Below are 25,573 nucleotides of genomic sequence, written 5' to 3'. Positions count from 1 at the left end.
AGGGCTGTGTGATAACATGTTGATATTATGTCGCTACTATTAAATACATTAATAGATTATATTTAATAATAATGGATTTAGGGTGCAAGGAGCCTTAGGCAGTGGCATAAGTGCCATTCCGACAGTGGAAAGGGAGGTCTACAGGTAGAATGACACCTGCGCCACCACTAACTTCCTACTAGGTTTGACATAGATGTTCTCCCACTTATGTTCTGCTGATGGTGCGGACAAAATTGGGCATTCTGGGGCACTGATGGATCCATAGGATCCAAATCCCCCTTGTTCCTCTGACACACCCACAAAATTGTCGCAAAACTATTTGAGCCCTGCAGCTGGCATAGTTTCATCTTCAATTGAAGTCTCTGGGAAGGAACATGACAAACTCTACCTCACCTCCTACCGTGACCATAGCAAGCTGGCAGGGCTATGGATCTGGTGTTGCTCCACTGTAGAATCTTTTCCCAGAAAAGTATTGCCCTAGAGTAACATCAGCTGTGTGCAACCCAATGTTAATTTACAGTTAGCCATTTTTATTACAGTTTACCATGTGTGCAACATAGGTCATAGACTAATTTGACCCTGCCTCTACCAGTATGGAGCAAATGGGTAATGCATGTTTTTACATCACAAAATAAATGCAATGCATTATGTAAATAGAAGGGAAATTGCAGTTTGTGCCACACCTGGATCCTCACTTATAGCTGACAGTCTGCATCCTTCAAACAATAACTTTGATTTCTCTCAGCCAAATGCCTACAGACATACAAATTCCCTAGCAAACATTGCAATTATCTTTACATTACTCCAAGTGCAAATAGGCCTATTTGGGTCTATTACTGCATCACCTTGTCTTCTTTAGTGAGCAATTATAGATTCTTAAATTCTCTGGAGACCATGGTGTATACCGTAGTTAAAGACCTTGTCAATGAGTCAGCTAAAGTTTTAATTTTCTGGCTGGAGCTCTTGAACACGTTAGCCTTGTATTATTTCTTTTCTAGCTCACTATAGCTTAGGAAGGAGCTAGGAAATTTTAGAGTTACATTAGATGGGTTTTTTTAGAAAAGCAAAAACCTTGCCCTCTTAATTGTCTTCATCTATGAATTGTGTTTTCTTTCTTCAAATTTCTAGGCAAACCTGTCATGATCATAACTGAGTACATGGAGAATGGTTCTTTGGATGCCTTCCTCAGAGTAAGTACCTGGAATTTAATAAACCCAAAGCGGAAAACATTATGATAAATTTATTTATCCTTTGTGGGTTAAAGATGAAACCAAATTATGCTGGAGAGACATTTTCTAGTGTGTTTTTTTCTGCTGCAAGTGCTGGGAGGGGTAGGAAGGCAGGCAACGTAGACATGGAGCATAAAATAGTAAACTCTAAATAATCTGTGTTTAATCAGAAGCAGGTTTGATTAAAATGCTCATTAAAAAGTCTCACAGTGCTGTGGGCTAATTAAAATTGGAACATTCCACACATCCCAGGAAGCTAGGACAAAAGCTACTGGGCTGTACTTTGCTAGTGAATGACATGGCTAGATGGCAAAGAAGAAAGTAATGTAGTAGTATATTAAACAAAAAAGAAAAATATGGCTATGGTTCTTAAATTGTGGGACAGGCCCCCTTGGAAGAATGGGGCTCTTAAAGGGAAGTGGGGCAAAATCTCTGGGGAGACACAGGGTCCTTAGGCAAGTGATGCCTTCCTCCCTTATCAGCTACTGGGTTGTGTGAATTCCCACTGTTGGTGGACCATCGCAAATCCACATTGGATTTGTGAAAGTGGCTGCACCCAGATTGCCTCAGTCTTAATGTGATTTGGCATGAAGGGAGTTTAGAAAGAGCTGCAACATTGTTTTGGCGTTTCTCTGTTGGCATTTACTCCTCTAATGCCAGTTTGGTCATACTAACCTTCCTCCAATCTTTGCATGTAGCTTTAGGATGTATGCACACAACTATGACACAACCATCTCTGAACATGTAGAAGAGGTTTTGGATGCTGGGTTCATGGAGGATCCAGAGGGTAGAAGAAAGGCGAGGCTTAAAATGTTTGAGAAATATTGAGATGAGGACAAAGTGGGATGCATTCTTTGACAGTTTACACTGCAAATGTTACTCATTTACTTACTTACTTATTTGTTGCAGAAGAATGATGGCAGATTTACCGTAATCCAGTTGGTAGGAATGCTTCGAGGCATTGGCTCCGGGATGAAGTATTTGTCTGACATGAGCTACGTACATCGGGATCTGGCTGCTCGAAACATACTAGTCAATAGCAACTTGGTCTGTAAAGTTTCTGACTTTGGCATGTCCCGTGTTCTGGAAGATGACCCTGAAGCAGCCTATACTACTAGGGTAAAGCAAGAAATATTTCAGGCTATTGTTTCCTACATCACTTGTTTTCCACTTCACTATTTCATACACATGCAAAAAACAAATGTAATCAGAACAGCCCAGGAGTTGTATAAACTACATGTTCTTGAGACAGATGACAATCCTGTTCATGTCACTTTAACCTTATGTAAAGACAAGTCATGCACTTCTGATATTCTGATTAGCCATTCCTTCTTGGACCATTCAGGAACATGATAGTTTGGTGCTCAGAGTTTCTCTGATTGTTTCTTGCATCTGTGACTTCTGAGACACACAATAGTCTACTGCACTGCCTTTTTGTGTGACCTTATATGGTGGCCATGATCCTAATCCATATCAGAATCTGCATCTGCTCATAAAGCTTTATCCCTGTTTCTTTTCTTAATATCAACCAGCAGTGTAGGTTCTCTCACATGAGTGAAGCCCCCTCTGGAAATGGAGGTCAAAGGTGTTGATTGGTTTGTTGATTTGCAGTAACTAACCTTAATGGAGAAGGCTTGGAAATACTCATTAACCTCACATGCAAGATTGTGTCCAGCATACATCCCCATGCCGCTGGTTTCAGTAGTACCAGAATTTCAGCCATTGTGTTTTAAATCTTTCTGCTTCTGCCACAATTTGAGTATACCAATATACTTGGTGGTGGAGCACATGTTTTGCATGCCAAAGCTCCCAGGTTTAATTCCTGGAATCACCAGCTAGGTATGGTAAAGAGAAACCTTTGAGAGACGCTGCTGGTTACTGCAGAAAATACTAAGCAACATGGATCACTATTGATCTTGGGGGGGTGTATGTAGGTATGTATGACTTTATCTACATATCGACAGATGAAGATTTAGAGATGTATGTTTGTGTGTTTATAAATTTATGTGTGTTCATGCATGCACATGTGCATACATAATAGGCTACAAATATCATGTACCCTGTGTCATTCCTCATTATTACTAAGGACAAACACATTGGTATTTAGTTCAAAAAGTGAAGGGAGGGGAATTTATGACATGATCATTAACAGTTACATGTACTTACATGCCATTGACATCAGTGTCATGTTCCTGCATGCAAATGTATTTATGTCTTGTGCTGCCTAAAGATGTAGAACATTAAGATTTTATAGGCATTGTTTTACTGACTTTGCTAGATGGGTTTTAGCCATCAGCATGTAAAGTCTAATGAGGAAAACACTGCAACTTGTAAAGCAATATCCTGATGATCACAAACACCCTTGAAGTTTATACACATCAGGATAAAAGGAAGTACAAGGTTTATAATGTAGATTTGTAATTTTTGTTAGATGTTTTGCTTTTAAATGCTTGCAATTCTCCATCTGTTCTCCCAAGTGTAAAGATTGTTAGGAAACCCATTTTGTGCTGTTTAATCCTCACATTTCCCCTGTAATGAACATGCAGTTCATTAAATGGGGGTGGGGGGGATGCAATTTGCCATGTGAGTATTTAATGCTGTCCAGCCCTGCAATTTCCCACTAACAAGGGCAGTGAGGTTTTGAGCCAAGACAGATTTCTAGAGAACTGTGTTCAAACAGAAGGGCAGGAGGTAAACCATTGAAAAGCCTCCCTTTCAATTTAGTGAGTGCAAATTTGGTAAAGTGTTTTCCCTTCCAACAGAACTACAACGAATATCTATAATTTGCATCACAGAACATTGTCTTGTTTTGGTATCACTATTCAGGACAATTTGGATGAGTGCCATAGTTGAGTAACCAGAAGGAATTTCAAATTATGATTGTTCTATTAAAAGTCATGCAAATACTATTGAAAGCCACGTTAATCATACAGGTTGTGTGGGTTAAATGTACTTTTATTCATTGCCATTGTAAATGAAAGAAGCTGTAACTTGGCCGCTATTCAGAAGCACCCAAAAGCATGAGTGCAAGAAATTTGCATGTGTTCTCATAATTTCTGCAGCAGCTACCAGCACCAAAGTACCAGGCTGTTTTCAACCAACACCACCAGCTGGATGGTTCAGCACCATGACCTGTTGCAGATGAAGCTGAGGATAAAACAATGTGTACTTGCAGATGTTTCACAAGCATAAAAACATATGAACCTCTGCTAGATATTACAAAAGATCTATCATGCCCAATATCCTGTTTTCAACAGTGGCCAGATAGTTGATTCCAGAAAGAGAGGGCTGTTTGTAAAAGTGAACAATCCTGTTTGATTTCTCCAAGTGGAATTGGGATGAGCAGCATGGACCATCCATTCCAAGTAACAACATGTTCATACTTGCCAGTGAGGCGACTACTTCCCACCTTTTTGCCCAACATCAACAGGGTGTTTCTTTTTCTATAGGAACTAATGGCTGCATTCGTTTTTGTGGGGGGGAGGGATAAACCCTGCACACATAGTGTGTGTGGAGTGATGGCTTTAGGTCCCCACTCTCCAAATTTGCCCCCAAAGCTTTGTTCCCCAACCAGCATAAGAACTAATAGTGCGAGAAAAGCTTTTGCGGGGACAAAATTAAAAGATAGGGCTGAAAGTCACCCTGCATAGAAGTCATCCATAGGAGATGGCTTTCAGCTCCCATGCTCTTCTTTCACACCTGCACATCTTGAATGTGTTGACAGAGAAGGGACACTCTGTTTATGCTGGCATGTCAGGAGGAGAAAGTTCATCCTAGCTAATCAGCATAAATAGAAGTTGTATTTTGACCAGATGGAACATCACACAGCATTTCCAGTTGTGTGAAAGACAAAGCACACTCAGCTGATGTATAAACTCTCCCCGCTTCAGATCTTCCACCTAACTCATGCAAATTTGGCTGTGAAAATCTGGCGATGTTGTGGCTTGTGTCCATTCCCTCCTCCATGTATTCTCAACTGAAGGAAGTTACTTAATCATCTTTTTCTGAATGAAAAGATCCCAACAATTTAGTCTTTCCTCATAGGGAATTTGGTCCGATCTCTTGGTAATTTTGGTTTCCATTTAAAGCACTTTTTCCTTTCTTCTGCTATCCTTTTGGGGGGCAACCCAAACTGTATACAGTATTCCAAATGCAGTTGCACTATAGAGTTATACAAATGCATTCTTTTGAATTTCTTTACTGATAAATTACTAGCATCGAATGGACAATTCTCAAAGATTGGAAGTAAGCCACAGGATCTGTCTTGGGTCCAGTGCTATTTATTTTTAAATGATTTAGGCTAAGGGATTAGTGGTAAAATAGCCAAGTTAGCAGATCACACCAAATGATTTAAAATGATGAATCCAAGCAGACTGTGAAGACTTCTAGAATGACATTCAAACTGGGTGAAAGGGCAAAAGTTCAAGCCATCACTAAATTTCTAATGATTTGATTAGATATTTTAGTGACATGCTTCACAACAGCAGCTTCCAAATGTTTTATTTGTGATTCAGTATATATGTTCACAAAGTGTTTGATATATAACTTTAGCCAATTTGTTCACCAGTTATGGACAGATTCCAGAGTTCTTTGATAAGTGTGGGCTTCATCTGAAGGCTTGTATTTTGAAGAGCTGGACAAAGAAGTCTAGCAATAGCAACAGAAAAGGAAGATTACAGTAGCAAAGCCCTTGCATTAGTCACAAGTATCTAAACATTAAGTATGCACTGATAATCCTATGGTCCATACTTTATGAACTCCTAGCTGCTTTAATGTAGTCTTAAGTAGAGGAATGGTTATGAATGGATGAAAATACACAGGACAATTTCCTGGTTCTCATCCCTGTGGCAAAAGAAAGCAGATGGGTAACATTCCCTTCCTCATCAGTAGCATATGACAAGGGTTTTGTGTGTGGTCTGTGCAAAAAAAGTTTTATTAAAAAAGCAGAATTCTACAATCTGTATAAATCATGCAAATTAAGTGAGTTTGCATAATCTTGCTTTTTTGCATAATATAGTCTGCTTCTGCTTGTCATGAGATAGTAGATTTATTTGGGGGGGACTATGTCAAGTGCTAAATTCCTTTTATATGTATTCTGAACAGACTTGTTGCCTTTTTAGTGATAATTTTTCCATCTTCTCATGAACATCACCCCATTGCTTTAGATAAATGATGACGTAAAACATGGATATAAACCTAAAGTGCTTGCTGTTATATAAATGCCTTTGTGGATTTATTTGCAGGGTGGGAAGATTCCCATCAGGTGGACTGCCCCAGAAGCAATTGCCTATCGTAAATTTACATCAGCTAGTGATGTCTGGAGTTATGGAATTGTAATGTGGGAAGTGATGTCATATGGAGAGAGGCCTTACTGGGATATGTCCAACCAAGACGTAAGTGTTGTTCACCATCTACATACTGCCATTGTTAGCCCTAATTATCCAAAATCACTAACCACATTCCTGTGTCTGTATACTCAGAAGTAAGTCCAATTGGTTCAAGCAAGTATAGGATTGCTGCCTAATATGTCATCCAGCTCTCAGCTAATTGGCCGCTTTTCTGTGTGTGTGGTCCGTCCCCGTGCAGTTGAGGGCTGATTCTGAATAACTCAAAATATGCGTCATGTGGTTATCTAGCGGAATCAACATTCTACCAATTCTGCAGAAAAAACAATAAACCAGCAGAATCCTTGCAGGTTGTTGATGGTTTCCCAGGAAATGAAGGCATGAGCTCCCTAACCTCGGCATTTCTTCTTCTTAGTTCAGTTAGTCACTGGTTCTGGGGTCAATCCTAGTAATATCTCAGCAGCAGTTCAAGATATAGTTTTTTTTCCTCCCTCATAATACCACCAGGCACAGTTAGACTCTGGAAGGCTTCAGATTACCATTTAGACTGGATGGATATAGTTAGGCAACATTACCTTGGTTGGTGCCTTACTATTTTTATGTAAAGTTTTTTAAAACCCTCAAAATAAATATGAGAGGGAACAGTAGCAAAGTTCCCATCTTTATGGTGTGCGTGTGTGCGCATAGGTGGAATTTGTATATAAACACCATTTTCCAATATTCCATCACCTTCTTGGGTGGCCAAGAAACAGAACCCAGGCTGAGGATAGACATAATATGCTGTATTTTAGTGTTTTATATGTTTTATTTACCTGATTTTGTTTGTTTGTTTATATAGTGTTGGGGTTTTTTTGCTTTTTGGGGGGAGGGAAAAATTCGGATTCTTTGAGAAATTGTGACTGAGGAAAAATCTAGACCCTTTGAGAAATTGTGACTGTAGTAGTAGCAGTAGTTACTTTATTTATTTCCCACCTTTCATCACAAGGTCCCAGGGCAGGTCACAACAATGTAAAATACAACATTAAAAGCAGTTTAAAACAAATTATAATTATATATATTTGCTGTAAGATGCCTGAGGACGCACTAGGATACAAAGGAAGAGTAAAATGATTGAAATGAAATCATTGCAGGGTCTGTGGCAGGGGGATGGCCACCGACATACATGCTCTCCCATTCTCTCTTGTATTCTCCTAGAGTGTGCCAGCCATTGTTGGATGTAGAGAGCAGGTTTGCTTTTGACTGTCCTCTGCTCCATAAGAGTGAATGGTAACACCTCATGTATATGTGAGAAAGTAAAGAGATGCAAGCGGGGAACCCAATTAGGGTGGAGGTTGAATTTGTGGTCCTTGATGACCCAAACAATTGGGAATAAAGCCAGTGGCTTATCTCCATAGTCCAGCTACATAGTGCCATTATGAGCTCCTCTTCTTTCTATACTAATGTGGAATGTTGAGAATTGACACACACTAGTAGCGGACTCAGGTGCTAAGTAACAACAGCCATGTAACCAAAACAGAGCCACTGAGAAACAGCATGCTTGTGGAAATCCAAAGTTTGCAGAAGTAGAAAAAAATGTTTAGGGGGGAAAACTTGGGGCGACTCTCCCCACCCCAGAAAAAAACAGTGAGAACTAAGCATGCCCAGTGGTTGGTAGGGGAAGAAAATTGACATGGAGAGGGAATAGAATGGCATGTCCTAGAAAAGGGCAGGGCAGGCTGGCTGGAACACTGAATCAGAGTATTCCAGAGTGCAACATTTGGTTGCCTGTCTTGTGTGTGTATGTCTACACCTTTGCATCGTATTATATGAAAGGGTTGGAATGAGTTACAACTTACAGAAGGAACCTCAGAAAAAGAAAGTTTTTATCCATTTGCAAAGCATTTTCAGACATATAAGTGTGGAAAGAAAATTGTTAAAACTGCTATTGATTCTGTACGACAATTTCCCACTTGAGAATCAATTAAGAATGCATCAGTAAAACTGGCTTTCCCATTAAGGGTAAATATTTCAAACCCTAGCGTGGGATTAAATTCATATTTTTGAACTACTAATTTAAACTAAGACTATGCAAAAAAATCATTTGGAACATATGATACTATTATTGTTGTGTGAAAGGTTTAAGCAATAATAACAATAGAAGATATGCCCTTGGGGAACATTAAAAAGCAGCTTTAGTAAATGACCCCTTGTAAATTATGCAGGTCTCTTTAACTGTACCATCTGGACTCCTTCAGTTCATTCCAAGAGGGAGTTAATAAAATTCCTGCTATTGTAGAATAGTATTGAAGAAGAAGAGGAACCTAATATACATCAGAATGTTCTGAAAAAGGATGACAGTCTGGTGAAAATGAGATACAATCTTTACCAGGAGGATTTATAAGCAGATTAACATTTCTTCCGACCTTGATCTAGAGATATGAAACATAGAACACTTTAGTCTGAGGCAGGAAGCAGAATAATATTCATCCACCTTCTTTTGCATAGCTGAAAAGTTTCCAACACTGTTTACATGTGGATGGCATTGAAGCTGAAAAGAGATTTCATTTTAATTTCCTTCAGATGTGGAATATATTTCAGGAGGACCCAATAGCTCAGTACATGGTTTGCATGCATACTATAATGGGTACAATTGCTGGCATCTCCTGTTAAAGTGGGGGGGGGACCTGCAGCCCTCTTGATGTTATTCGATTCCCATCAGCCCCATCCAGCATGACCGGTGGTCAGGATGATGGGGATTGTACTTCAGAAACATCTGAAGCTTTAGATGTACTTCAGAAACATGTTCTTATAAGAAACATTGTTCTTATAAGATTAGACAAATTCATGGAGGACAGGGCTATCAATGGCTACTAGCTGTGATGGCTGTGCTGTGCCACCCTAGTCAGAGGCAGCATGCTTCTGAAAACCAGTTGCCGGAAGCCCCAGGAGGGGAGAGTGTTCTTGCACTCGGGTCCTGCTTGCGGGCTTCCCCCAGGCACCTGGCTGGCCACTGTGAGAACAGGATGCTGGACTAGATGGGCCACTGGCCTGATCCAGCAGGCTCTTCTTATGTTCTTATGATGAGCTTTTATTAACAAAATGGAATTCAGAGAAGTAGGTTTGCTGATGCTTTCTATGACTCCTTGCCCACAAGAGAGCAAGAAGAATACCCAGATTAATTGGGCCAGTGATGGTAGCTACGATGCATTTTGCTAGTGGAGGTAAATGAGAAGCTATGCAGCTCGCACAGAGTGCCACACAGATAAAGAAATACTGCACAGTGGCAGTTAGGAGGAGGAGGAGGAATATACATCTTTTGCCTTGCAATTAGAATGCAAATAAGGCTTGGAAAGTTATTAATTTTGTGGTTGTGAATAGGGTAGGGTTTGTAGCCTTGGAGACAACACTTTTCTCTGTTTGCCTTAATGCCTAGTGGGGATGGAAGTATGAATCCATGTTGCTTGCCTTTGTGCCTTACCCGACACTCTTCTTGTGAAATCAGTTGTATGGTTGTGCAGATCAATGTGTGTGGCCAATTAATCTTGCTTTTCTTTGTAAAGACTACCAACAAGAGTGCCCATTAGTGCCAACTATGATGGGTGAAGGGTTGTGAACTGGGCATACCCGGCTGTCAGGAACTAGATCTTGATTATGCATGAGCTTATTCTACGTAGGTTTGCCAAACAGGGAGCATGTGATAATTAGCCATGTATACGGAAGGGTTTACGGTGTCTTTTATACAGACAGGTTTCGGATCCTGTTGGATACTGTTTATAATTACACACTTTTAAGTGACATAGTAGGCCAGTTTGCAGCTGGCCTTTATGGGTACAGAACAACTCAAGGCAATTTCACATTGGACGCTAGACAGAGAGATTTGAGGAAGAGAATACAGGACCAGGTGTTACTGGCAGTGGAGTGGAGCTGAGCTGAGCCATCACATGGGAACAGTAATACAGTCTGGTGCCTGGGATGCATATGGGAAATGCGGACAACTTCAGGAAGTCTCATTTCGCTTTCACTCCCATCCAAAATGATCAACGATCAGCAAAGCAACAGAAGTATCAATGAGTGATGTACCACTACAAATTTTTAAGACCTCATCCACCAATCTGTATATTCAGTCCTTAAACTTGCAATCCTGTACCCACTTACCAGGGAAATAAGCCGCATTAAACTCTGTGTGATTTGCAGTGCAATCCTAATCATGTCCTCTCAGAAGAAAGTCCTACTGAATTCAGTGGAGCTTACTCCCTGGTAAGTGGGGTGAGAATTATAGCTTTTCTTCATTCATTCATCATTTTATTTGTATGCCGCCTTTCCACAAAAAGTTGTGCTCAAAATGGTTTACAACAAGGTGAGCAGAAACACATCTCAAAAACAATTGCAAAAACAATTTCCTAATAACAAAAAATAATAAAACAGTAACATAACAACAAATACTACAGCAAGCAAAAACAACTTTTCAATATTATGAACATAATAAAACAATCGTTAAAAACAATCTTCTTCTCAGTCAACATAGGCTTGCATTTTTTTTTAAAAAAAATCCTTCATCAGTTTCTATTTTGGATGATATTTCCTATGCCTTCTTATAAAACATAAGTTTTAGAAATAAAATCTAAAACAAATACACTTTTTTTCTTTAATCTCAAATTTAAAACATGCATTTTAGTATATATTTACTGGCTATAATATATTTTAAATGTCTCCATCCTCCACTATTTTAATAATGCAATCTCTTAACTGTAGTAAAACAATAAATGTTGGGAAGCCCAAAAATAGTTGGAACTTGTATACAAACATTTATTTACCCTATTAGTTAAATGTGCAGTTGTTTACATGCCAAAATGTATTCAAGGTTACCCTGTTTTATAAGTATTAAATTCACTGTTTTATTCAGATCTCTTAAAATACTGCTTGGTTGTTTGCTAGGTTATCAAAGCCATCGAAGAAGGTTATCGGCTGCCGCCCCCAATGGATTGCCCCATTGCTCTCCATCAGTTGATGCTGGACTGCTGGCAGAAGGAACGCAGTGACAGGCCTAAATTTGGACAGATTGTCAACATGCTAGACAAACTCATCCGCAACCCCAACAGCTTAAAGAGGACAGGCTCCGAAAACTCCAGGTCAGCTGCGCTTTCTTAATGGTGATGGATGAGGGATTATATTAGTGGTGACAGGCAGCTGTAACTCACCTCAACTTCTTTGCCCAAACTGAAGGCTATACTTCATAACACTGGCCAGATTCTTTAAGCTTCCCCCTGCCTTTTTTAAAAAAATAAATGCAGCAGACTGTTTCCCATTTGGGTTATGCTGGCATTCTGTTGGCCCACTTTATAGCGACAAGATCCTTGTGGGATTCTGAAAGCTCAAAAAGCACCACTCAGTCTTTTATTTTATTTTATTGTTGCTGAGCTATAAGCCTGAACATTTTTTTTTAAATGAAGAATAGAAAATTCTGGAAGATAGGCTTCTTCTCTCATTGAAAAGAGAATGGAGAACAAAAGACGGTATTCAGAGCTACTCAGAGAAGACCCATTGAAATTATAAATATGACTTAGTTCCATTAATTTCAGTGGGTCTAGTCCAAACGCAACCCAAAATATGGATAAACATTTATTTGTCCTCCTTGTGACATTAACCACAATGGAACTTTCAGGCTTTTAAAAAATGCAGGCAAGGCACATATATTGCTTTAATATGAAAAAAAGCAAGAGAAATCATTTGTTTTTAATTAAGAAACAATTTGCAAAAAGTGGAGGGAAGGTTGATAAACCTCATCCCTAAATAAGTTTTGCAAAGAGGAATTGTAATAGTGACTAACTGCCTGCTCAGGAGCGAAGTCCAGATTCAATACAAACCATTACTTAGGACAATACTTATACTTAATAAGTAAAGGCTTATCTAAAAAAGACTTCTGTTTGTAAATGACAATGACTTGAAAAGGGGAAAAAATCAAGATTTCCACCAAGTTATTGTTAATTCCTTATTTTTTAGAAAACAAAAAATGAAATTGTAAAGGTAACCCTTCTTTTCCATCCTTGGCAGCATCGTAAGGGGAGGGGAAGGAAGCAGTTCCTGGATCCAAAATGGCTGGTGCTGGTGGGATCAGTAGTCTTCTCACTCCCGTCAGCAGTCTGGCTGCAGCATTCTGCATTAATTGCAGTTTCTGGGTCAAGTGCAAGGGAAGCCCCAAACAGAGTGATTTGCAGTAATCCAGTCTTGAATATTGATATTGCCAACATGAATCCACAGTCTCAATTTAAATCCACAGTCTCAATTTAAGATGTATTTATTTAACAGATTTTAACCTGCCTTTCAGAGTTCCTACCCTCACAAGGCATTTTACAACAGTTATAAATAGTTCAAAACCATAATCATATGATGATTAAATAACATTTAAACATTAAAATATGTTTTAAAAAATAGGAGCAGCTGAACAAACCTTGTGCAGCTTGACTGAACAACTCTCAGCCTAACCTATCTCACAGTGTTGTTGCAAAGATAAAAGGGGGGAGGATCCAGGAAGCACAGCAAGGTGCAAATATACTGTATCATGTTATATTCACAAACCATGCAATGAAGGGGATAAACATACACAAAAGCAGCTCCTCCCATTGCTTTAACTGCAACATCCCACAGTTCTGATATTTTACAGCAAAACACCACCACAAAACTTGCCAACACACACACACACACACTAAGCATGCAAAAGTGTGCAAGTAGGCACATTGCTGCTCCTGCTAGCTGTAAACTTACTCAACTCATGTGATATGCAGACAAGCAGGAACAGGCAGCTGTTATCAGAACTTGCAAGGGGTTCTCCCTATTGCCCGGAGGTCAACAAATCTCTTGTCAATCACAACTCTGATTTCACTTATTGGCCAAAAACCTGAAAGGGCGGAGATTGGAGCAGCCAGCTTACTAGCTCATTTAACAGAAGTTGTGGGGGGAGAGTTGGCAGCTGACATTTTGGTGTATATCTCTTTACTCTTAGGAACTTAATTTTTAAAAAATGAAAACAAAGAGTCTGGGAGCCCTGGTGGTCCCAGGCCCAGGAGAAATGAACCCTTTTTACCCATCTGGGAGTCTGCTTCATTAGGCCAAATGGGGCACTACCCCTCCAACAACAGTCTGCCCTCAGTAGCCCCCACATGCCTGCCTTCTTCCTGACAACTTGTCCAGGGGGGTTGAACTTCTGTCAGCTTCTTTCTCCTTAGTGTCAATGTTGCTTTGGTAGAACTCAGCAGGAAGGAGGATGGGGAATAAGCTAGAATGAGTTGGTACTGCCTGCCATTGGCTGTGGCTCCATCTACTATTGGGCTCCCTGTTTTCTGCCCCACCAGTCCCAATGGGTGCCACCCACCACTGCATGGAAGATCTGGGATTGGGTCTTGCCACTGTTTTTGTTTCATTGTTTGCTTTTCTTAAAATGTGCCCATTGGGCAAGTGGTAAGTAGCTATTTTGATTGGGAAGACAGCGTGGGGGAGAGGGGGGAAGCATCAAACATGTCCCCACTCTCCAGTGTTGCTCCAAAGAAATTGACAGCCCATCCATGGATTTCCTATGTAACATAATTTGGCCCTAAATTTAACTATTTGGGAATGATCTGTCACCTGTCTGGGATGTAAAATGATGCTGCAGTGGTACTATTGTGATTCTAAGAGCAGGTGTAAGTGTTTAAGAACAGGGTCTAGGACTGAAATCTTCTGCACACTTACTTATTATTATTTATTAGATTTATATTCTACCCTCCCTCCCAGTAGGAGCCCATGGCGGGATTAAGTCCCATTAAATCCAGTGTCATTTATTTCTGAGTAAACATGCGTAGGTTATTATACTGCATGAGGCTGAAGAGCTTGTCCCATTCTCATAATGGACTTAAGCAGTCATGGGGATTGTTGCTGGTGTCAGAAAGAAACAGCTCATTATATGGGATTGAATTCTAAGAAACTCTCCAAAAATCTTCTCATGAATTCTACTGATAGAATGTTCTACCAGTTTGAGACAATTTTACCTTTCCCCAGAAGCACCCCACTTCACAGTCCCACACCATTCAGGAGAGGCCACCAATTCTCAGGTTCCCTTTCACGGAAGATAAAGCTATCAGTGGCTACAAGCCATAATGGCTACGTACCATCTCTATTGTCAGAGGCAGTATGAATACCAGTTGCTGGGAATCACAAGTGGGGTGGGTGCTGTTATGCTCAAGCCCTGCTTGTGGACTTCTCATGGGCATCTGGTTGGCTAATGTGACAAAAGGATGTTAGGCTAGATGAGCTGTTAGACTGGTACAGCAGGGCATGTTCCTATGATCCAACCCATGACAAGTATGAGTATTATGTGGGGAAAGCTTTCTAGGTTCCTCAAAATTTATTTTGCTGGTATTAGTGATAAGGCTACTCATGCAAGGGTGGTTGTTTTTAGATTGGCATGCCAGACCTCACCTTACAAGTAAATAGGATTAGCCATATTTGACTGAGATGAACAGGAACAGAAGCATAACATCTCATGCTTGCGGGCTGTTTTATTATTTTGCTGTTCCTTCTCTGCTTAAAGAAGGGGGAGAACTGCATAATCCATCATGTGTCTCCAGGAACAAGTTGTCATAGCTGACCAGAGGCGAGATGTGACATAAGCAACAAATATTCTAAGAATGACGCTGAGGGGAAATCACAATTGCATGTCTCTCAAATGAGCCTCCTCAAACAAGTGAATGTGTCAACAGAGGCCGGACAGTACTAGATTCAGCTGCTGACAGTCAAGCATCAAGGAGAAAGTGGTTTTTCATGTTTAAATGAGTATGCCCCTCGGTGACCATTGCTTACCATTTACATTACCCAAGACAGGTTATTATCCCTCTGAGGCCACTATACTCCTGTTTTCTCCAGATTGCTCTAATTGCATCTGGAGCCTAGGAAATGTATCCCTCTGTCTGTGTTAAATTATTTAAGAGAGAGTGCCACATAATATCAACTGTTTAATCTCCTTCAGTTGTATTTGATTTTAGTGTACTGATAAGCATATATCTCTGACAACTCTTAGTTACTACTGCAATCTAGAATCTGATATTCACGGTTCATTTCCTCCAAGGGTCAGAAGTACCTTTTTACACGTGCATGCAGTGCAAAGCAAAAGATGTGTGTTTGCACTTAATCTGTGTATCTGTACAGTGAAAGCTACCAAATAAGTGCCCTTTTGTGACTAACCATTACTTACACTTTGATGCACTCTAAATATACCAGCTATAGAAAGGGGTGTGGCAGCTGTTAAGAATTAGAAGTACCATTCATTCAAAATGAGAGCAATCTTGGACAATAACTTATAAGATGCCTGGCATACACCCAGTCTTTGATCCTATTGAAATAAATTACAACAATCATCTTTAAAAAAAATTAAAATCTGAGATAGGAGTAATGTACTATGGCATATTCAAAACCAGTGCTGCTTACAATGGGTGTAAAATAATAAAACACTGTATTAATGCATGCACTGATTATATTAAAAAATATCCTACAGATATCTGAATTGGAAAACTGAAACACGCATTCCACCAAACAAAGATCAAAGCCACCATTATTCTGTGCTAGTCCTGGCACAAAATGTCAGTCAGGAACTGCTTGATTAAAGTGGATTAACTTCATATCGTCCCTGCTTTGTGTGCAGGCAGTTAGCAGACTTGGCCAGGAACATGTCTGGTTGAAGCCTTCATTAAGTTCTGAGCTTCCAAACTGTATGAGAGCACTTAGTTCAACAACTGATGTTTCAGTTATGTTGAATGAAGCTCTGATTTTTCATGGTAGACAAGAGGTACATAGAGTGAGGTTGATTCAGTCACAGTAGATTGTTTCCCGTTAAGACCACTTTACTTTTCAAAATGTTATGGATGAAATAGGTTTCTGTAGCCTGTTGCATTTTGGAGGATCAGAATGGTGCAGTGAATTCCGGTTTAATAAATTCTAGGGAAAGGTTGGATAGGCACCTTCTGGAAATTCTTAATTATATGATATCTTGCATTGACAAACAAGTTTGCACCAGACTGTCTGTGCAGTCTATTTCCTTTCTGGTCTCTGTGCATCATAGATTAATGCGGCAACAGGCACTTCTGACTTTATTCCATTTTTAAATTATGCATCTTAAACTGCACTCTTGTGTACAGTCAAAATCTTCCTGTACATTGTGTGTTATGACTGTCCCCAGTGGAAAACTTGCCACTTAGCAGATAGATCAGCTAGTTTTCTGTCAGCAATATATACAATTGTGGTAGCACTTTTTTCATGTATGGTGAGAGGTAATGTTTCTAGATATTGGCAACTGTATCCTTGAGAACCCAGCTCACATGTTAAGAATTTCAGGTGAACGTGCTCCTGAGGATGGTTGGGATATCTCACAGGAAGAAAGATTTTGAGAGTATGAATTGGCACTGAGGACATGCCTAATAGTCTGCACACAGAAGATGGTGTCTGTACATACCTGCTTGGGATAAGGTTTATGATGGCATTGTGACAATGTTGCAGCCACATTACAGTATCACAAACATTTAAAAACTGAATAAGTGAGACTTGACAGATTGTTCCCCAAAGGGACTGAGACCATTAATCTCATCAGACAGAAGATTAATAACTACCTTTGTTTACAATGGCTCACTTTTGTACTGTCCAGCAGGAAAGCAGTGCATTGGGCAACCCTTTTTTTTATGGGACCTCAGATCACTTAGAATTAGATTTACAAGAACAAGTATGCTTCTAAAGCTCCCCACAGTGTTTTAGATATGTATTTTTACCTATATTTCAGTAAAGCACCTAAATACTCTTTGTGACCAAGTAAAGATAGTCCTAACACATTTTGGATTTTTTGCTAAGCACTCTTAGTGCTTAAGCATTTTGGAACTTTTCCTCCTTATACATTTGTGTGGGAAACAATTGCATTTCCTGCTTTTTGAGTCTTGTTTCTTACAAATCTCAAGGATTCGATGCCTCTCTTATCTATTCCGACTTCCGATTGTGCAGTATAAACTCTAGTTGAATTTTTATTGTGGCTGAGGCAGACATCTTTTTAATCTGTTCTTTTTTGTTGTCGTTCCTAGACCTAATACAGCTCTGCTGGATCCAAGTTCTCCTGAATTCTCAGCTGTAGTTTCTGTTGGTGATTGGCTCCAGGCTATTAAGATGGAGCGATACAAGGATAACTTCACAGCTGCCAGCTACACTACCCTAGAGGCTGTCGTGCATATGAACCAGGAGTAAGTACTCAGCGGTATAACAAAAAAACTGGTAAATCTGGATTTAATCAGCTTTTTTTTTGCTTTGCGCTGCTTATCATTGTACTCGTTACAGTATTGGAATGCCTTTAGTCTACAATGTGTATCATTTCAAAATGCCTTCTAATGTTTTAATTAAGCATTAATATACTTTCACCTTGCTTTGCATTCTTTTCTCATTTTTTTGTATGTGCTTGCCTCTAATATATTTTACTGGATCTGCTTCTGACATAAAATTTTCACCCTTTGGTTTCTTCCTTTTTGCTTCATGCAGTGACCTGGCGAGAATTGGAATTACTGCCATTGCACACCAGAATAAGATTCTGAGCAGCGTCCAGGCAATGAGGACCCAAATGCAACAAATGCACGGCAGAATGGTTCCGGTTTGAACCAGTACTGAATTAACTCAAAACTCTTGAAATTAGTTTACCTCATCCATGCACTTTAATTGAAGAACTGCACTTTTTTTTACTTCTCCTCGCCATTTGAAATAATAATAATAATAATTAAAAAAAGATTTGCAGCATTGGTTGATACATAAAGTTTGCGGAGAGTGTTGTGGGGAGGGGACCTACAGAAATGACAGCTCGTCATTTGCAAACAGGCCTGGAACAAATTGTTTCTTGGAATATACTTCTGTTTGGATTGACATTATGTAATATACATGTATCTATATAACATCACATACAAGTTCTGATGCGGTGTTTGCTACCAGATAAACGAAGGAAAATACTGTTGTTCCTCAACAGCCATTGGGATTACAATCATTGTGTTTGATCTGTGGGGTGAACCACAGTTATTCACCTTGTGGAATGAAGAATCTTCTGTACCAAGAAATGTTGGCATATTCTGAGCATCAATGGTACCTTGAGGGAGAATATCCTTTGGCTGATCAGTGCCTCTCAATCAAAGATTTGCCTACTTGCAATCTGAGACAGAGTGCAATCTTTGTGGATTACTGGATTATTATTTTTTTTGGAGAGGGAAGTATTGTTTGAGTCTTATACCAATCATCATTTTTGAAAACAGTCAGCCATTCTTGACTATGGATCTTCCAGACTTGCATCCTTTTGCCCTTCTAAGAGACAATTAATTGTGCAACACTGAAAAGGTCAGTGGAAATACGGCTTCCCCACTGTGATCATGGTGATTTCATTTCCTTATCAGTAATAAAATAGAATGTGTTTATGAATGTAACTAATAAATACCATTTTTTCTTTTTTAATTTAATAAGACATTTTAACTTAGATGTTTGTTTTCTATGCATAGGGGATTGAGATTGCATTGGTTGGCTCAATTTCCCAACATCATAATGCCTGACATCCCTGCATTGGACATTACTTTTGTAGAGCCTTGTAGGCTCAGGCTACATGATCTTTACACTCTGTTTTGTGGTATGCAGATTACATGGTCTAGTTCTACATACATTGGGCTCTACACACATAGGTTCCTATGTTGCTGTGGTGTCTAGCATATGGATAGCAGATGCACTGGAGGTCAGGGCTGACTCACTACCACAGTTTTTTTAAAAATGACATAGAGAGATAAACCACCAATTGCCTAGGAAAAGTCTGTGTTAGTTTGCTACATAGAAAGCTTGATGGAATTCATACCCCACCTCCTTATTTGGGGCAGTTTCTCACTACTGCTGTTAGCCATATATCAACCCACTGTGGATCTGCCCTAAAAAGATTATTGTCCTGTTGCCACACAATTACAGAACTGATGTGACATGGAATCTGTCCTGGAACTACCAGTGCTGAGATAATCTGTGATCTAATTTCAGCTCTTGAACATCCATTCTCTGTACAGAGAGAGGAACATGATAAATTAATATTATTACTTATAATAATATATTTATAACACCACTGAGAGTTGAAAAGTGTTGTAGGCTCTTGCTTTACTCTCCAAGGCATAACATATCCAGCTGTTTATATCCATCAGGCTTTTAAAAAAAAATCAACAGCTGTCTGGACTGTATGCTGATAAAAGAGGAAATATTTAACTTACAGTTGTGCCCACTTTGTTTTGATTTGTCATTCAAAAGTGGTATGCAACCCAATTCCATGCATGTTTACCTGGAAAGCCATCTCAGCCCAATGGGAATCACTTCCAAATAAGAGATTGTAGCCTTAGAGCCAGATCTCAAGTAGTTTTGTAACCAGAGAAGTGTACAGGAATGAAAGAGAATTAAACCTGTTGATGATTTGGTGCAGAGAATATGAGTGTCATAAGGTGATGCCACGATTTCAGCTGAGCTTATTATTCTGAGGATGGTAACATCACCTATTAGGTTTTCAGCTTTGATTTTTCCCCTCTCTAGTTCTATCTACTCATGACAGCAGCTTCAGCACAAAGAGAGAATGACACTTCAGTTTGATTTGTCAGAAATCACTGCATTTATTTGGAAGCCGGGAGCACTGAGTGAATTGAACAAGTCAAACTTGCCATATTCCCAATGTCACTCTCATCATTTTTTGTCACTTGTAACAACAACTTACCGATTTTAACCACAAGCTTCCCCTATGAACTTGACTCTGAAAGCAAATTATTGGGAACATGGAATGCTAAATTTGGAACCTGTCAAACTATGACAGCTTAGTAAAACCTTTTTACAGAATTACCCATAAAAGCTTTTCTATTTAGAAGAATATGGTGGTGGTGTTTTTGTTTAAAGGTGACTTAAAACAGTCATATTTTAACACATTTGCTGGAGAATATTAGGCTTTGAGATTCACTGAAAATATTAAGATTTTTCTGAACCAAATGAGAATAGACAACAGAGATCCATGATTGGATGTCCTGCTTCTTAAACTTTTTTTAAAAAAAAGCTGTGTGTGTGCATGCATGCTTGCACAGAAAATCAGACTAGGATCAAATTAGGAAAGATGGTTTTTTTAACCCTTAGTCTCATAGAATATTGTTCCGACCTTCTCCAAGCTTCTATTTGCCATATTAGGGAAAGCTTACAGGTACCATGTAAGTTTTCCTAACAGGACAAATAGTAACTTCAGGGAGATGGGGGGAGAGATTTTCATTGTAGTTAAAGGGTTAAAACTTCTATTTCTCCTCCCCCCATTCCAAATTATATCTCTATGGCTGCTTCCCCCCTCAAATTTAGAGAGACCTGATCCCATCTTGTCTAATTTAGTTTTTAAATATAGAGAAATGTGGGGTGTTTATGAAAAACACAGTCACATATACAGACATACTTATTTGGATTATGCTGTTTGCTGAAATAGGATACATCCATGGGCCAAGGACTAAAGCATGACCTGAGTGAAGCCTCAGTCTTCACTTCCAAAGAATCCTGGCTTTGTGATTTAAACAAATTCTAGCTAAACAGTTCACCTTCATAACCCATAGTGTGAAGTTGGCTTGTTAACAAATTGACCAGAGTTTATTTTAAAGCACAACCTCTGATTCATATCAAATCCTAAAACAGGATCCTAAGACAGAAACTAAACAAAGTCCTTCTCCTGACTATGCAGGAGAAGGGAGAGTATGAACCTGAAGCTCCAATTGGGCGTGTTCTAGCTCAGAGGTAGGGAACCTTTTTGAGCTGGTGGGTCATATCTTTATTCCCAACCCCCACAGGCCAACTTTCACAGGTGGTCGGGATCACCCACCTGCTAATCATCTGATGTCATAATGGCACTCACTCGCACAGCTAAACCAAGCAGGATTGAACTCCCTGCCTATCAGCTGAGTTCAATTCTGCTTTCTCCATGAATGGGCTACATGAGCAGCCAATCCAACCACATCTCTACCTGCCCTACACCCAATGTTACAAATGACATCAGGTGTGGGTAGGTGGACATGGTTTTGGGAAAACAGCCTCACGGGCAAAATGGCCTGGCAGGCCCAATGTGGCACATGCACCAGAAAGTCCCCCCTGCCCCTTCTATGCTAAACCATAGCTTTAGCATTATGTGCATGTCAGCCGCATGTCTGCTAGAAGTTCACCTGAAATGTCCAGGTGTTTTTGTGTGTAACCCACTATCATCATTAATCAGACATACTCATCCCTCTCCAGAAGTCCAAGAGCACAACAGTACTTGCATATCTTCATCATTGGTCTTACCCCCACCACATAGATTATCACAACAGGAAAGAACATCACTATTCTGTCAGCTTTTATAATACAGGCATACCGTGCTTAACGTTGCCCCGCTTAACGTTGCCTCGCTATAACGTACATGCTCCATTTGTCCCCATACCCCGTATACCTTATTGGCATGGTGACGACGCCATCTAGTGGTGATTGCATGCAGTACAAGTGAAGACAATTGCTTCACTTAAAGGTTATTTTCGCTTAAAGTATACTCTCCAGTCCTATTGCATACGTTAAAGCAGGGTATGCCTGTATAGACAAAGTAGGCAACACTAGGAGCACAACAACATGCTCAAGTCCTGTGCTGCCAGATTTCTGGATCAGAGCCAATACTAAGCACGCTAGGTGGTGCTGGATTAATCGGTGTATGGTACACTAATGCAGCAGAGATGCAAACAAAGTGCCAGCTGTAAACACCTGTTTCCTCTGTGCAGTTCTGTGAACCTCTGCCATAAAAGAAACTATGACAACAGCAAGCTAACTTATATGGAGTCAGACCATTGGTCCATCTAGCCTAGTATTGTCTGATACTGACATTGGCTTTCCAGGTTCTCAGAAGAGATTCCTTTGGTCCTTTGTGTAAACAGGAGATTTCAGGATATTGAATCAGGCAAAGCATCTACTCTATCACTGAGCTGCAATCCCTATTAGAGATGCATCCCTCCTTTTTTCCTTTCAGCCTGGCTTGTCTGGAAAATCAACATACAAGCTGCCCAACCCAAAGTTGGAATCACGCTCCTAAGGCGAGCAAGCTTTATGTTTTCTTTTGCAATTCAATAAATGAAGATAATTTCCCATCCCTACATTCATGGCTCTAATCTAACCCAAATTAAGAACTAGGCAAAATCATTCAGACAGCAGTATCGTAGTGAGGCTGAAAAGGGCATACCAATCCTTGTCCTAGCTTCCTACATGGTGACCTTGCATTTGTCTGATGTCCTTTTTTTTTTTTAAGGGAAAACGGATCTTGCTTTCTTGGACTCAGCCCTTCCTGGTGCCCATGTTGACTTTGGAGGATTAACAGACCAGACGCAAAAGCCTTCCAGTGTCCCGGTTTCCTCAGCACTGTCGATAGAGAAGATGTACTATATAAGCAGCGTTGCTCCCTGAAGAGTGTCCTTTTGGCTTTTTTTTTAATTTTTATTTTTGTCAGCAACAAAACTGAAAGACGAACAGGTCCAGATACAGCTCTTTCATTGCCACTTGAGGAATGTACTGGATCAAAGCCCTATAGACTTTTCTTTCCTCACTCCATTTATTTAATTTGTGTGTGTATGTATGTGTGTTCTTTTTTTCTGCATGTCACTGCTGCATTTGTATGAGTGCAAATACCAGAGCTCTGCAAGTCATGACCATGGATGCCAGGGTCAGGTGCAGTAGCACAGAATCCAGTTCAAAAAAAGCTGAGACTGCATATGACAGTGAAGTTATCTTTTACAGAGAGTGTATCATTGTGATAATATCAATATTTTTAATAGAATGGAAAATAACTTATTATCTCTTCCGGGAATGTGTGAGTGTATGTATGGCCTTGGGTGTGTGTGTGTGCACTTACATGTGTGTGCTTCTGTGTTGCCTGTTGCCCAGGGCCACTCATGAACATGCAGATAGCATCTCAGATAACTTGACGGTTGTTGCTGAGCTGTTGAGTTACCGGGCCAGTAGGTGACCTATGCAACGGTAGTGAGAAAAAACACACTCTTCTGAATGTTACAGTCCTGTATCTATTCATGTATTATGTAGCTGCCACACTAACCTTAACAAATAGTTCTTCAGCCTAGAACAGGGACACTTTCACTTGAGTTGTGGAATGATCCATAGTGAGTTCCATAACTGTGATAAAGAATTCAATCAATAACCATAAGACTTGTCAAGGCCTGTTCATTATTGAAGCAGCAGTACTTTAAGGGAAAGTAGGTGGAGATGAAGTCTTCATCCATCAGCATTTGTTTTGAACTGAACTATTAAATAGCCTTTTTTTCCCTCTCTGGAAAAGATATTTGAGAGACTTGATGAACACAAACAGAAATATGCAATCCTTATCCATTCACAGGAGTAAATTATTCAGTGTGTCACCTGCGAGGACTTTGGGGCCCATGAATGATTGTTGAGCAAACTATTTTATTTTCTCCCAAGTGAAAGAATACAAGATTTTGAAGGTTAGCAAGAGGTTTGCAAAAACGATCATGTTTCTACACAGTAGGTAAATTACTGTACAAGTCTGCAATAAGTGGTGATGACCTAATGGTCCTATCTAGGAAAGTTTACAGAGTCTGGAGAGTTCACTATTACTTTTCTGTATACTACTGTTCTTGGAGGCGAGCTGAATGCAGGAGTCTAGGGAATGGACTGCCATTCCACATTTTGAGCTCAGCAGATGATGTGCTTGACCTGCTTTCTGGTTATAGAAGACTCTTCCCTACTGAGATACAGTGCAGCACAGCAAGCCAAAACAGGACAGTCTATCCAACATGCTGTGGGGGAGGGAATGAAGGAAAGGAATGTGTAAATATTGCATTAAAAATGTTTGGCATTGAATGAGCCCCTAAAACAGTTTATCTGGAGTTTATTATTCATCCTCACTTCTCCTTCTCCCTCCCTCCTTTTCCCCATTCCCATTTTAAAGGTTGTTTTGTTTTTTGTCTGATGAACATAAAATTGAAGACCAGTATTTCTTGGTTTGTGTAGTTGTGCTGAAGGCAAGACACAGCACTGTCAAGGAGACAAGTTGCAAAAACTGTGGACTGCAAACCCAGCATACTCAGATTGCAGTCAAATGTGCTAAACAGAGCTTGAATGGGGGAAAAGACACCACACACAAACAACCCAGCAGCATCCAGAAATTAATAGAAAACTGGCCTCCATTTCTTCCTGCTTACAGATGAGACATCAACAGGACTCTTAAAACAGCAAACCTCCGTACGTTAGGAAATTGTTCTGCTCACAATCCCACCGGTTGATGTTTGTCCAGGTTTCTTGCTGTATTAACTTTGTGATGGATCTATGTATTAAATATATATATATATGTATAAAAGAAGAAGAAGCTGGTTCTTGCCAGTAAATGGGACTTCAAAGCAGTATTTTTCTTTTACATGACATTTTCATAACCAGAAAGAAAGCATCCTGAATACTAATTAGACAGATTAAAAAGAGAGAGAGAGTACATTTATTTTTTTGTATCACTGCAGTGTGTTAGAATATGCAAGAACTGTGGTTAAAAAATTAGAATGTATGAGGCATATAATATTTTAGTCCAATCTGGGGAAGAAAAAGAAAAGTCTTAACAGTGCATCGCTTGGTTTGCAGATTTGAACGATCTCTTGGTTAGAAATATAGATTTTCTATTTTGTTTTAATTTGTAATTTTTCCCTCTCCATCAGTCGTAGGTACACATAACTTATGTCATTTATTTATGGTCTTTTATACCTAGTTTGTAAAATTGTAAAATAGCAAGCTAAATGCAAAAGTTTGCATTTGAAAATAATAAAGTAGTTGCTGTACAAATCTCAAATGTGATCCCTTTTATTAAATTATACAGCTACGAGAGTGGCTGTATACTATAGCCAGCATGGATTGCTCACATTCTGCAATGTTAAATTGAAAATACCGCCCCCATGCCATTCTGATGCTTCCCATAAGGTC

At 39.6% G+C, this 25,573-nt stretch overlaps 1 protein-coding gene across 2 annotated transcripts in view; it reads left to right on the top strand.

The window, feature by feature from the left end:
• The window catches only part of EPHA4 (EPH receptor A4), a 215,321-nt gene extending 190,008 nt beyond the window's left edge, over positions 1-25,313 (top strand). The window contains exons 12-18 of one of the 2 annotated variants that reach the window (XM_061636780.1): positions 1,129-1,190; positions 2,139-2,348; positions 6,473-6,622; positions 11,489-11,682; positions 17,644-17,799; positions 18,092-18,928; positions 22,887-25,313. In XM_061636780.1, coding sequence (XP_061492764.1) covers positions 1,129-1,190; positions 2,139-2,348; positions 6,473-6,622; positions 11,489-11,682; positions 17,644-17,799; positions 18,092-18,206 — 887 coding nt within the window. In that variant the 3' untranslated portion in view covers positions 18,207-18,928; positions 22,887-25,313. Of the gene's footprint in view, positions 1-1,128; positions 1,191-2,138; positions 2,349-6,472; positions 6,623-11,488; positions 11,683-17,643; positions 17,800-18,091; positions 18,964-22,886 lie in introns of both variants that reach the window. The other variant, XM_061636781.1, reaches the window with a different exon arrangement.
• Positions 25,314-25,573: the final 260 nt, after the last annotated feature.

The sequence above is a fragment of the Rhineura floridana genome, chromosome 7, assembly GCF_030035675.1.
Source record: "Rhineura floridana isolate rRhiFlo1 chromosome 7, rRhiFlo1.hap2, whole genome shotgun sequence".
Classification (NCBI taxonomy): Eukaryota; Metazoa; Chordata; class Lepidosauria; order Squamata; family Rhineuridae; genus Rhineura; species Rhineura floridana.
This window is presented reverse-complemented; position numbering and strand designations above follow the sequence as displayed.